General features: G+C 55.3%; 1 protein-coding gene across 5 annotated transcripts in view; it reads left to right on the plus strand.

The window, feature by feature from the left end:
• The window catches only part of RASSF7 (Ras association domain family member 7), a 36,251-nt gene that overhangs the window by 20,900 nt on the left and 1,877 nt on the right, over positions 1 to 13,474 (plus strand). For 2 of the 5 annotated variants that reach the window (XM_074585579.1, XM_074585578.1), the window contains exons 2-5: positions 10,171 to 10,324; positions 10,536 to 11,440; positions 12,363 to 12,531; positions 13,226 to 13,336. In XM_074585579.1, the coding sequence (XP_074441680.1) occupies positions 10,222 to 10,324; positions 10,536 to 11,440; positions 12,363 to 12,531; positions 13,226 to 13,336 (1,288 nt within the window). In that variant the 5' untranslated portion in view covers positions 10,171 to 10,221. Of the gene's footprint in view, positions 1 to 8,011; positions 8,310 to 10,170; positions 10,325 to 10,535; positions 11,441 to 12,362; positions 12,532 to 13,225; positions 13,337 to 13,474 lie in introns of those variants that run through there. The other 3 variants (XM_074585580.1, XM_074585581.1, XM_074585582.1) reach the window with 3 other exon arrangements.

A 13,474-nucleotide genomic window follows, 5' to 3' on the forward strand; every position in this document is an offset into this window, starting at 1 on the left:
GAGAAGTCTGGCGAGCGGCAGCCTCTCCTTTGCTCCCTGCTTTTCCTGCCAGCCCTAGGAAGCCTTTGGCAAGGGGTGGGAGCACCCAGCTGGTGGTGTGAAGCTGTCCAGGGAGGGCATTTTTTACAGTTCTTGCTGGTTTAATGATTCCTGCTGGGAATATTGTTTTCCCCAGGAGGCGCGAGCGCGCAGCAGGGAGCTGGTCTCTGCCTCTGGATGCTTGCCTGGGGCGGCTGGTGGTGCGCAGGGGGTTGGATAACACCACAGACATATCTAGATAAGAATAAAGATGGGTTGGGTTGGTTTTTTTGGAGGCTTCGTGGTTGCTGTTTTCACTTGCTGGCTTTTATTTGTTTTCTTTTCCAAGTTCTGGCAGTGTTTGGAGGTGGCAGTGCTCCTTTCTGCAAAGAGCCAAACGTGCTCGCGGTGGGAAGGCTGGGTGGGCCGGGCGGTGGGCTTTTACCTCTTTGCATGTCGTGATCAGGGCTGGCTGGTTCCTGTGACATGAACCCACGCTGCTTGTCTGAGGGACAACTTGAGCTGAATTAACTGTCAAAAAGCACCTTGTGGTCTCTCTGGGCTGTTGACCAGTATTCCCAGGTGTTTGCTCAATGGTTTGTGCCTGCAGAAGGTCAGGGGTTTCCCAGGCTTGCTCCAAGGAAGTCTTTCATTCCTTTCCTCCCTTGTCTTGATTTCTCTGGGACAGGGCTTTCTCAGGGCAGCTTGTCAAGTCCTCAGGGTCCCATCCCAAAGGGGTGGCTCTGCGAGGCTTTCCCGGGGCTGACCCAGCCCAGGCACCAGGATGTACCGTGTCATACCTGGTCCAAGGTATTCCCACCTGCTTCACCATCAATCAGTGGGGAAGAAAGCTGTATCTGCACAGGGATTTGCGCCACGGAAAGGATTCCTGTAGGGTTTTGGTTTGTGGGTTGTTTTTTGTTTTTTTTTTAAAAAGTCCTTTTCTATCGCTCTTTCTAGTCTTTTAAAAATCTTACAAACTCAGTATCTTAGGTTGTGAAAGGATGTTTGCTCTCCCGCTCAGACAGGGAAATATCCCTGGGACCTGGGAGTGAATGCGCTAGAAACAACATTGCTTTTTATCTTTGGGACACTGCACGTCAAGGAGTAGTTGTCCCTCAAACCTACTTTGCCTCAAATAATTTTTGGGGTGTTTTAACATGGTTTGAGGATTGCCTAGGCTGTGATAATGGACGTGGTACTGTCTCCTTTGAATTAGTTTGGGTTTCTTCATGACCTGCTGGGAGTATAAGGAAGTTGGGTAGGGGATTCAAAAGGCTGAGTTGCCCCAAAGCGACCCCAAGTTGAGCATGAGTTGCATTAGGATTAAGCTCCTAAATGATTTTGAAAAACCAAGATTTTTTTATTGCATTTTTTGGAGCCCTTTGCTGGCATTGAAACCCTTTCAGCCAGAGGTTTGCCACCTCCCAGGGAGGCAGTTTCAGGGATTAAATTTGGTCATGCAGCCGTGGTCTCCATCACCTGTTGAAGGACAGTGACTGGTTCCCCCTGATGGATGGCCCCTTGTGTTTTAGTGCCAGATAGGGATTGGGTTGCCTCTCAGGAGATGTGCCTCCATTTTAGTGCTTTAAAGAGCTTATTATCTCCGGGTGGGTTCAGGCGGGGATTGATAACACCTCTGCCTAATTAATCATGTGCCAGGTAGCATGAAAACAGAGACTTCTGAAATACCCAAGTGTCTTATCAAAGGTTTCAGCTTGGATTAGTTCTGGGTCTCTTGTTTATTTGACTCTGTCTCTGTATGTGTGTGAGAGAAAGAAAAGAGTGGTTTTTAGCTCTCGGCAAATGGTCATTAAAGGCCTTTTTAATCCTACAAAGTTATAAATAAATATCCCTGGCAGCATGCACCTGCATATTCATCAGTGCATCGCATCCTCTCCTCCAGAGACCCAGCAGTGTGTCCTTGGCGTGTGGCCGCTTTCCGAAGCAGGGTAGGAAACTGTGAGTTATTCTGGAAATGGAAAATAAAATCTGGAAGGTTTATTCCTGGTTTTGCATTTGCTAATTTGTTAATTGCCTTCTCCCCTAGGATGAGAACTGGAGTGGAAAGAGGATTGCTGGTGGCTCTTCTGAAGGAGGCCTGAAGGCAGGTTGGGGGAGAGTATTTGTAGGTCATCTGGCTTTTTCATGTCCCTGGTCCTAGTCAGAGGAGAGGTGCAGAGCCTGAATTTTTCTGTAATCCCATGGAAATGAAGTCCTTGATCGCTTTGAGATGAGACGGGGAGAGTGGTGGGTCACTGCCTGTGTCCACTTGCCGTGTATGTTGCCAAGGTGAATCTCGTCCTCTGGGCTGGACTGGGCAAGCACCACGAGGAAGCTGCCCTTTGAGGCTCATTTCTGGCTCTTCTGGAGGTATTGGGAGAAAGAGCTCGTTGGTTGGATTTTCCCCATTTTGGTCTCACCCTTGGGGAGGAGAAATGGAAATTTGGAGGAAACTGAGACACTTCTCTTCTTTGGCTGGGGAGGAGAAAGCAAGTTCTTTTGGTACTTTGGAGTATTTCCAAGGCTTGAACGGGCTTTTGGATCTCCAGGTTTGCAGCATTCTTCCTGCGTCCCAATGTGATGAGAAATATAAGCTGTTTTCTGGCTTGGGGAATGGGCTGTGTGTAGTAATGGGGGAATGCTCACAAATTGCATCATGCTTTCAGTCGTGACCACTGTGGAAGATGAACGCAGCAGAGGTGCTGTACCTGCTGGCCTACGCGTGCCAGGGTTGTATTTGCATGTGGATGGTCTGGCAAATACCCCTTGGATTCTGGCTTTTAAGAGCTGGATTGTGAGTCATCCCCTGAAGACGATGGGACGGGCGTTTGGGCATCCCGGAGCTGCTGCACTGGGGCTCGCAGCTGGGCAGCGGCTGCAGGTACAGCGGTGCCTCGATAGCTAAAGAGCAAGCACCATGTTTTTTGTATTAAAAATAAAGGCAATAGTGTTAGGGGGAAATTGAGGGGCGGACTCAACCCTGCAAAGGTTTTCAAGTCCAACCCCAAATCCTCAAGGCTGATCTAGGTCAGCCTGAAGCCCAAAGGTACCTAGACCCAGCCTTGCCCCTGTGCTGGGAGCTGGACACCTAAATACTTCCCCAGCTCCTCCTGGGCTTGGCGTCCGGGCAGGTTCAATTGCAGGAGAGAAAAAAGGAGCGTGGCAGTGCAAGAGCCTTTCCTCTTTCCCCTCTAATCTGCATGTTGTTGCTAATTTCGCTTCGCCCCCTTGAGAAGAAACTATGAATTGACTCTCAGCTGCTTTCATGAAGTCACTCTTCGCTCTGGGGTTGATGGTAATGGTTACAGCAATAGCTGCTAATGTTTTCCCTTGCAAGCCTTCATCTTTATGGCAGATTTTACTAGCCAGCCTTGCCAGCTCTTCTGCCCCTGTGGACGGCAACTATTAGTGCTGCAAGGGAGAAATACGATGCATTAAGGTGAGAAAGGTGATCCTTCCCCTTCCAGGCAGAAATGCTGTAACGTGAGTGTGTGCAGTAGGTGGAGGGTGGGTTTTTTTTTTTTTTGCTGCTTTTAATTTATAATGAGTTTTTTGTTGGTTGCTCATCTGTGGAGTGGACTGGCTAGTAAACATCCCTGAAATGTCATTGCTGCCTATGATCCTTGATGTTTCAACACAGCTCTCAACGCTGGCCTGCAATGGCCACAAATCTTGACTTGTTTAAGAAGCGGACAAAAGTTCCCCAGCTCCTTCCCAGTGCTGTTTCTGAAGCCTTCATATGGGTCTGATGCTGTAGCAGACCCAAAAGCTTGGGTGAAAGAAACACAGAGAAATCCCCACAGGTGGAGCCAGGATGGGGTAAGCTTCTTCCACGTCGGCCAGGGCATGAGCCTCCCTGCCCTAAATCCCTGCCGAAGGCCATCACCCCAAGGCCCATCCCCATTCCATGTCTCAGCCCTGGGCAGAATTTGTCCCTGGCTCTTCCCACCCTGCTCAGCATCCCCCAGCCTCAATGGTACACCCCAGGCATGTTAGTCTGGGTCTGTAATTTTGGGGAGGAAGTGGAGGAGAAAATCCCCAAGCCTCTCTTTTGCTCTTAATAGGGGGTTGCTGTCGTGGTGCTTATGGCTCTCCAGAAGTCTGTCTCTTTGGTCAGTTCCTGCAAGATCCTAATGTGTAGGACATACATTGGGGGAGCCGGGGGACTTCAGCGGTGGTCTGTGGCTTCAGGTTCAAGTGTTGCTTCCGCTCTTGAGTGATGCAAGTGCCACGGGGCTTAGTTTTTTTGGTCTTGGTCCTTTGATCCCCTTTGGGTGCAAAAAGCCCTTGAAATGTGGATGTAACTTCTGTAGATGCTGAGTGTGTGTTAATGCATCCTAAGATGCCCCCAGCAGAAGCCACTTGCTATCGAAGCGCGATGCAGCCTGGCGGCGCACGTGGGCTGGGATCCAGCCGCCCATCTCTGGTAAAGCTGCACCTTCAGGGTACGTTTGCAGTGGTTATCCCTGTCCCCAACTGGGGCTTCTCCAGCTGAAGGAGGAGAAAAAAGTGGAGTCTGCAAAGCCCTTGTGCGGTTTTGAAATTAGTGATTTCATTAATTTGTTGATTTTTAGGGCTTGCTCTCAGGCGTGCCATGGCAGAGCAGGGAACTGGACAGGGCATGATGGGTGGACCAAGGATGCAGGAACTATTATGGCCACCCCTAAATAAGCAGCTTGGGTGTGAATTAGAGCCCTGTGCCTGCTGTTTCCTTGCTGCTGGGTGCTTGTGGCCACCTTGCGTAAGAGCTTGTGGCTTTGATAGACCTGAGGGGTGAGTAACGCTTGCACGCCTTCCCTGTGTCTGCAGAAGGATGAAGAGCTGCCTCTCTGGGCTGTGACTGCTCAGGTAGGACTCGTTTGTCACCTCTTGAGCTCATTTAACCCTGTCAGCTATTTGTGCCAGGATGAAGTAACCCATTTGCTGCCCCAGGCTGGAGCCCTGTGCCTCTGTCCTGCCTGCATCCTGCTGGCTCCCACGCTGCAGGAGAGAGTGATGACCTCTTTGGTAGGTGGCCCGCTTGGCTGCTTTGCACCAAGCCAGGAGGTGGTGTCCCTTCAGGATCCCAGGGTCAGCATCCTCGGGACGGTCACGGCACCGTGGAAAGGTCCTGCACCGTGTGGCTACAGGCAGGGCTTTGCCTGGCTCTCCCTGCTGCAGTGCAGTGACCATTGGTGGTTGCCAGAGTCTGCTGCACAGACAACTCATTCAGAGCCATGGATGATCATCCCTACCTAGCATGGGACCTGCCAGCCCAGGAAAAGCCATGGCATCAAGTGTTGCCATGGCTGATCTCCTCCCAGCTGTGGACCTGCCAGCATCGTCAACCCTTGGCCACAGTCTCAACCTTTGACTGCGGCATCACCTTCTGGTCTGGGATGGACATGGCGTGGGAAGCCCCGCAGAGCTGCTCTATACCTGCAACACCCCAGCCGAGGGCAGGTGATGCCACCCCAAAAGAGGGACTTGAGGCAGGAGGACACTGTTGATGGACTGGAGGGGAGCCTAGACTACAGCCTGTCCCCTCCAACCTGCTGCAGGATGAGAGCCATCAGGAGGCTTTGGTTCCTTGTGGGTGACCTGTGTTGGGTCACCTCTCCACACCTGAGTAACAGGGAGGCTTTTGCCCAACCAGGGGGTTTCAGCATGTGGGCAAGTACCATCTCTTTGTGGGCAAGTACCATCTCTTCCCTTCGGTGCCCAGGAGCTGTGCCGGGTGCTTTGGGCAGGGAGGGACCTCAGGAAGCATTAAATAGCTGCTGGATGCGTCACCACAGCAGCTCATCCAGGGCGGTGAGTCACGGCCAGCCTGCCAGCGCTCTGGCATGCAGGATGGCGGCACGGGGCCACTCCTCCCCTCCCCTCCCCACTTGCTGTTTACTCATGTATTGGGTTGGTTTTGGGTTTTTTCACTTGAGTGTCTGCACGCAGCTGGGATGAGCATCCCCCCCAGGAGAGGGGTGAGAGGGTCAGGTTCGGTTTAGAGGGGGAATAAAATGACCAGGAGTACCCCAGCATCCACCTGGAGCACATCCAAAAGGATGCAGAGCTGCCGGTTCCATTGACACCTTGGTCCTTGGATGGTGGGCTCGTCACAGCCTGCTCTCAAGTACAAATACATCTTTATTTACTAATTATGAGTCTTTATAACTCTACCCCCAGCCCAAACCCTGACCTGAAAGGCTAGTCTTCTGGCTTTTTGCCATTTTCATTAGGCTTACTGGGGAGCTCTCCCTGTGCCACTGCTCTGCCCGCCTGGCCCTGGACCCAGCTCTCTGCCACGGGGTGGACATAGCAGGGGAGGAGAGTAAACCCCCCAAAATGGGTGAAGCCACCGTGCTGGTGGGGTGCTCAGCTCAAAACCTTCATGCTGGTCCCAGGGGTGTGCTCGTTAGGAGCTCTGGTAGAGGCGTTTGGGATGCAGCGGGGTTTGGGATGCAGCGGGGTTTGAGATGCAGCTGGCCTTGCTGTCAAGTGCAAAATTGGTGTGATTTTCCTAACTGGGTATTTTGTTTTTTCTTGTGTGTGGCAAAATGTGGGAGAAAGGCACTTGCAAAGTGTTTGCCGTCCTTGGCTGGAAGGTGCCGTGTCAGCTTCTGAGAGCCCCTGTGGGGGACACAGGGGCGTCCTTGCAAATCGGTGGTGGTCCTCGCTTTTGTAAAGAGGGTGACTGGCTGCTTTTCTTGGCTGGCCATGTATTATTTCAGGTCCAGGGATGTCACCCAACCCTTGCGAGTCCTGGCAGCCATCAGGACGATGGTTTGCAGGAGCTGTGCAAAACATGCATCCTCCTGCACCTGCAGAAATGTCCCTTCATCTCCTCTTCCTTTAGCCCGACAGCTTCAGGGAGGCTGGGAGACGGCAATGCCAGGAAACAAAATAAAGCTGCAGGATCTGAGGCTGTTAATTTAAAAAAAAAAAAATTTTTTTTTTTTTTTTAATGTCAGCATTTGAAATTCCAACTCCCAGTTAGGAAATTTGTTGAAATCGTGGTATGAATCATCCCTACCCTCAATTTTAGGACCCATCTCATGGGGAAGGGAGCAGAAAATTAGTCACTTTGTTAATCTGCTTCCAATAAAAGTGATTTGGAAATCCATAGCAGGGGGGAGAAGGGACATAAGAATAAAATGAGAGTGGTTTTGGGGAGTGGCTGTCGTGTGTCCCGGTCCCTGCAGCCACCTGCTCCCTTCCCTGGGCTGTTTTTGGGGCTCAGCAGCTGCCGGCGGTTCTGGTTCATGATCAAAGTGACCTCCGAGGGCAAACACAAACAGAGGCAGCTGGAAACCGGCCTCCTGCTGAGGAGCACTTCTTCCTGAACAAAAGTACTTCTTGCCCCCCCCCCCCCAAAAAAAAGACTTTTTCGCTACCTGGTGGTGTAACAAAGGCAGCCAGTAACTGAAGCAGGGGGTTGGCAGTGAAGCTTGGGGAGAGAGGGGGTCATATCTGTGAGTGGTGCAATGAGACCACCCTCAGCTGCTGATTTTTTAGGAGTGATGATAAGAGCTACAGCGGAGGCGATGCTGGGGACAAGGTGGAGATTTGGAGGTTTATTGCCCAGTGGGGTTTTTTTTGAACCAGGGTGCTGCTGGCACGCTGGGATATTGGGGATGAGATGCTGCCTGTGGGCTGTGATGTTGCCCCCCCCCCCACCCCAAGCAGGCACTGGGGGTTGTGAGAAGCGTTGCTGTTCCCCCCCCATACACAAGATGAGAATGAGCTGCCTTCATCCTGTCAGCTCCTCCATGAGCCCAGGGCTTTGGGGGAAGAGGGGCAGCCAGGCTGGTTTTGGGTGGGCTGGGGGAGCTGACCCTGCCCTGGGAAGGGGCGAGGAGGGAGCAGCCCCCGGCCCTATTTACCACCCTCTTGTAAGGGGGAAGGTAACATCCCATATCCATCAATGAGCTGGGGATGGCCCCCCCAAAAAACCCCAGGGGTTATGGCGAGAGATCGGTTAATGGGGACCCCCTGCGCTTGCAAGGATTTATGGAAATGGTGATAAAACCAACTGGATTTTGGGGTGTGGGGGGGATGCAGCGGGGAGGGATGTGCTGGCTGCTCTTTGGGGTGGGTTTCCCCCATATCAGGGAGAAAAGCCGGCTGCCACCACTCCCAGTTTTTTGGCAGTGGCGCGCGGCGCACTGGTGGCTGGTAAATGATTGCTGAGGCGGGGACGGGGCTTGGTGCCGGGTTTGAACCCGGACGGCTGCCGTGGGGCTGCCGTGCCAGACGCCATCTCGCTCCCGAACCCGGCAGCGTTCCGCAACCGCTGGATTCTTTGGGGCAAGGTGAGGTGGTGCGACGCGACTCAACCGGCTGCGTTATTTTATTTTTTTTTTCTTATTTATTTTAAGCTCCTGGCCTCCCCGTGGGGTCGGGGCAGGGGAAGCTGGGTTCGATGCTAGCGGGGCCCCTGGCTGGGGTGGCGGCAGTGGTCCCCCAAGATGTATTGCCACCACAAATTTAGCATTAGGGTGTCATGGTGCGGGGCGCAGGGGGGGAGGACAACAGGGACAGTGGCTTCGGGGTGAGCTGGGTGGTGCCACGGCGGCGCCTGGACTTTGCTCCACGCCGGGGGACGGTTGCAGCCTTGAATCCACAGCGCTGGGGGGGAGTGGTGCCAAAACCCAGCTTTGACATGAAATCGGGCTAAACATTGCAAATTTTAGTAGTTTCGGGCTCGCAGGGAGGTGAGCTGAGCCCAAGGTGCCCTTCATCCCCACCGGTTTTCCCCGGCTGCCCAGCCAAGGCAAACATGAGCTCAGCGCCAAGGTATTTGTGGCGGCCGCTCCATGCCCACGTTCTGTGCCCACGTTTCGGAGTTTGGCAGGGGGGTGGCACTGATGGGACCTGGCACCCGCAGGGAACAGCCTCGCCAAGCCGTGTCTTCCCTGATTTCTTCTTGCCTTTCTTACACCATGGCTAAAATCCTGTGTCGCCGGAGGTGGGACCCTCTGAGCCCTCCCTTTGATTATTCAAGCAGGCAACAAAAAATAAGCAAGAAGCGGTGTTTAACCCGAGGCTGAGCTTTCCCGCAGCCTGGCTGCAAACCTGGGAGAGCTGGAGCTGAGGGATGGCGACGCTGAGACTAGCTGGGTTAGGTTGGGAAAGCGGTTTGGGACCCTCTGGATGGAGGGACCAGACATTTCCTATTTATGTTCCTCTGCCCGGGGCTTTCAGACAAGCCTGATGCTAGAAAAAACGGTCTTATGGGGGGGGGGGGGGAAGAGACATCTTTGTTTGCACCATGTTTGAAAACACCATAAGCTCAAATATTTGAGTTCTTTACAGCTTGTGCCTAATTTTTTTTTAATTTTTTTTTTTTTTTTAAGACTGTCGCAGTTGTTGAGCTGCTGGAAGAGGCAAGAGCTGGGTGCACCTGGGCTAATGGGTGTTGTTTTAGTGCAGGAGAAATAGCCGCCAGGTGGGAGTTGAGCTGGGCCCCCATGTTGGGCAGAGGATGCCCCGGGAGCCCGGGCTTTGCTGTGGGTGTTCGTGCCTGGCTCCCCCTTCCAAACCCTGCCTTTTGTCATGTTTTGTGGAGAAAGAGTCTTGTCTTTAATTTCTTAATCCCCCTCTGATAAATTGAGATGGAGGTAAATAAATTAAAATGTGCATTATCTGCACCTTTTCTCAGTATCCCCCTGCGAAGGTGGGCAGCCAGTGGTTTCTCTGCCTTTTCCAATATTGTTGGGAAAAACCCCCGGTGCCGCGCTGCCAAATTGTCAGAGAAATCGCAGTGACAGTCCAGCAACCCCATTAAAAGCCGTGCTCTCAGCAGAAATAACCTGTGCCTCTTCTTCGGGGCACCATGCTGGTACACAAACCCCATCATTTCCCACCATGAGAAGATTTGGACCTACTGCCCAGATATGAGGGGGGGGGTGTGGGGGGGGGAAGTTTGTTTTTTTTTTTTCTCTCCAAATGAATATCAATGTTTTAATGATATCAACAAAAATGCAATCTGTGTGCAGGGAGAGAGCGCGAGCCGCAGAGATGGATGGAGGGCAGCAGTGAGCAACTGCTTGGTCTGGGATGCACCTTACGAGATGCTGGCATTAAAGATGACTTAATGATGCCACTTGTAAAGCGTCTTGTATTCCTCATGAGCAGCTTGGGATGGAAACCTGGTTTCTCTTTTCCCTGCAGGCAGCCTGTCCTGCGATGACCCAGCGCGCCTGAGGCCCGGCAGCCGTGGGGATGGAGCTGAAGGTCTGGGTGGATGGGATCCAGAGGGTCGTCTGTGGCGTCTCGGAGCAAACCACCTGCCAAGAAGTGGTCATCGCCTTGGCACGGGCCATCGGTGAGCCATCTCCATTTGCTGGGGGGATGCCCCTTTGCGGGTAAAGGTATCTGCCGAGGGGATGCCCCATCGGCAGATGCTTATCGGGAAGAGGGAGTCCTGCTCTGGGGTGGTGTGGATGTCACCAGCTGCCGCCCGTGGGGCAGCAGCCTTGGCACACCACTGCTGGCTGTGGCTTTCCCCATCTGACATGCTCACCTCCTCCCGACAGGTCAGACGGGCCGCTACGTGCTGGTGCAGAAGCTGCGGGAGAAGGAGCGGCAGCTGCTGCCTCTGGAATGCCCCTTGGAGTCGCTGGCCAAGTGCGGGCAGTATGCCAACGATGTGCAGTTTGTCCTGCGGCGGACGGGCCCCAGCGTGGCTGAGCGGCCCTCCTCAGAGGGCGCTCCCCAAGCCCCCGAGAGGACGTTCATGCGGGCCAGCTTGCCCATCAAGCCCAGGCCTGCCGGCACAGATGGACCCCGTTCCCGGGAGTCAAAAAAATCCATGACCTTCAACTTGGGTCCTGCAGGCTCCAGTGACCCATTTGCCATGAGCCGCTGGAGGCACCAAGCACGGGAAGGGGTGGACTTGGAGGGTGGTGGGGTTGTCCAGCCCTCCAAAGAGGAGCTGTTTAGGAGGGTGCTGCGGCAGCAGGAGCAGCTGCATTCCTTGGAGGCCCATGGGGACACCCTGGAGACGGACCTACGGCTCTGGGAACGCAGCCGGCTTGCCAGTCAGGAGGATGAGATCCTCTACCTGGAGCACCTGGTGCGGAGGAACGAGACAGAGCTGGGCGAGGAGGAGTTCTGGCAGAGTGAGCTCCGGCTGGAGAAGGAGTGTGAGCGGGAGCGGCAGGAGCGGGTTAGGAGCCTGCGGGCCAGCCTGGAGGAGTACACCCAGAGGATCTACGAGCTAAGTGCCCGGACTGAAGCCCTGCAGGAGGAGATACAGTGGGAGATGGCCGAGAGGGCCAAGAGGGGGAAGGAGACCCCTGTGCCCAGCCCCACAGAGCTGGAGGACATGGCTGCCAAGATGAAAAGGGACCTGGAGGCCAAGGTCAAGCAAGGCTCCCAGCTGGAGAGCAACCTAGCCAGCGTGGAGAAGGCCCTGGAGGAAGCTGAAAGGAACCTGCAGGTAGATAGGACCAGGTTGAGCAGCCCCATGGAGTGGTGGGACCTTTGGGAGGGGATGGCGCCAGCTTTCCAGCGGCATGGGGATGATGGGTTGAGTGGGGTTGGTTCTGCCCCACCTGGCTGGTCAGCATGGGGCTGGGTGCATGGAGGTGGTTTAGTGGCTGTGACTGCTGTTGGGGGGACATCACTGCTCTTAGCCAGCTGGCACAGAGTCCCACACCCATCGCTCTCTGTGCTAGTCGTGTCTAGGACGGGGCTCCTAATGGCTAATGTACAGGGAGCATGGCATGGAAGATGGTGCTGAAGCAAATGGTCCATGTGCAGGGTCGGTGGCATTGGTACAGGGGTTGATGTCACCTTGTATGGAGGGAGATAGCTTAGGTCCCCATGGTGCCCGTGCACAAAACCTTTTGACCGTGCAAGCTGTGCAGGGTGGAGATGGCAGCCGTGGGGCCCCCTGGCTTGCCTGTCCAGGTGCTATGTGATGCCTGTCCTCAGCTTGCCGGGCCCCCTTCAGTGGAGGAAAAGGGAGAAGCTTTTGCCCAGCCAGGCGGTGGTAGCTGCTCTTCCCCAGCGCAGCCATGCTTCCAGCATCTCATCTTGAGCATCTTGTTTGCGTTCGGCGTCTCCCAGCACCGCGGCGGCTGCCGTTTGACGGCTGCTCGCACCCTCTTGTGGAGACGCGGCAAATCAGGGCTGTTCCCAAAATACCTTTCTCGTCCCCACTGCCCGGGTACCCCGCTTCCCGCAGGCCCTCGGAGAGGGGTGGCTGAGACGTGGTATCCCTGAGGTCCCCTCTGCTGGCTCCTGCAGGGTGAACAGCTGCTGGGGGAGCAGCCCCGGCGGGGTGTGCCAGTTGGTTTGGGGCATGGAGGGGACATGTGGCTCACCCTGTCCCCCTCGCCTCGGTGTGTGTTTTGCAGGCCCAGACCCAGGAGCTGGAGGAATTAAATAAGGAGCTGAGGCAGTGTAATTTGCAGCAGTTTATTCAGCAGACGGGGGCCACGGTGACCGTCCTGCAGGCCAGGTCCGAGGAGGACGCCCAGCCGGAGCCGAGCCCGCGCGAGCTGCCAGCCTGCCGGAGAAACGGAGGTCAGCACGCTGCCGCCGGCTCGGCCGCGGGGGGCTGCTCCGCGGGACCCCTGCCCGCTACCTGCCTCCCCCTCCAAGGGGATCAGCACCCCCTCCAAGGGGGGCGGCCCCAAAACTGGCCGGTTCTGCCCTGGGTGCTGAGGTTAGACAGCAGGGATGGGGTTTCGGTGTTGGCACAGCAGTCGCTCACCACTCCCGGGGGGGTCTCCAAGGTTTGCCAGCCCCAGGGCTCCTCCCTCCTCCCCAGCGAAGCCTTGGGGCTGCTCGTAGCCATGCTCAAGGATCGGATCACAGTGTTGCTGCTTCTAGGGCTGGGGCGGCTGCAGGGAGCCTTCCTTTGCAGCATTGCTGCATGCCACCACGGCGGCAAAAAGCAGGTGGCCGAGGGCCAGCATCAGCCCCCAGGGGCTGTGGGCTGCTGGGGACAGGCTCCGGCTGCCGATGACCTCTCTGTATTTGGCGAGGGAAGGGCGAGCATGGTGCCTGGGGCCACATCCGCATCCGTGCAGGGATGAGAGGAGGCGGTGGGGGGCTCTTGTGGAAGGGGACCGGGGAAAACAGGGACCCAGTCGTTTCTCCTCCAGAGCACCCAGAGAGGGTGACATGGCTGCCCCATGGCACTGCAGCGGCCGTGCGTGGCGAGCCTGGGAGGCACGAGACCTGCCTGAGCCAGGCGTTTTTCCATATCCCACAGGTTTTCCTCCCACCACTGGCGCCGACTCACCTCCCCGTTCCAGCACCAAGCAGCTCCTCAGCCATCCCAGGACCCTGCCAGAGCCCTTGGTGTCCCGCCTGAACCCCGAGGGTGCGTATGTCCCGGCAGGGCTGCGGGAGTGTGAGCTGTGCTGGAGAGGATGCGTGGGAAGCAGGGGGAGAGGCTTTTGCTGCCCAAAACGGGCAGCAGAGAGCGAGCAAGTGCTGGGAGCGGGAGGCCAGAGCTATT

This window comes from Larus michahellis, chromosome 4 (genome assembly GCF_964199755.1).
Source record: "Larus michahellis chromosome 4, bLarMic1.1, whole genome shotgun sequence".
NCBI lineage: Eukaryota > Metazoa > Chordata > Aves > Charadriiformes > Laridae > Larus > Larus michahellis.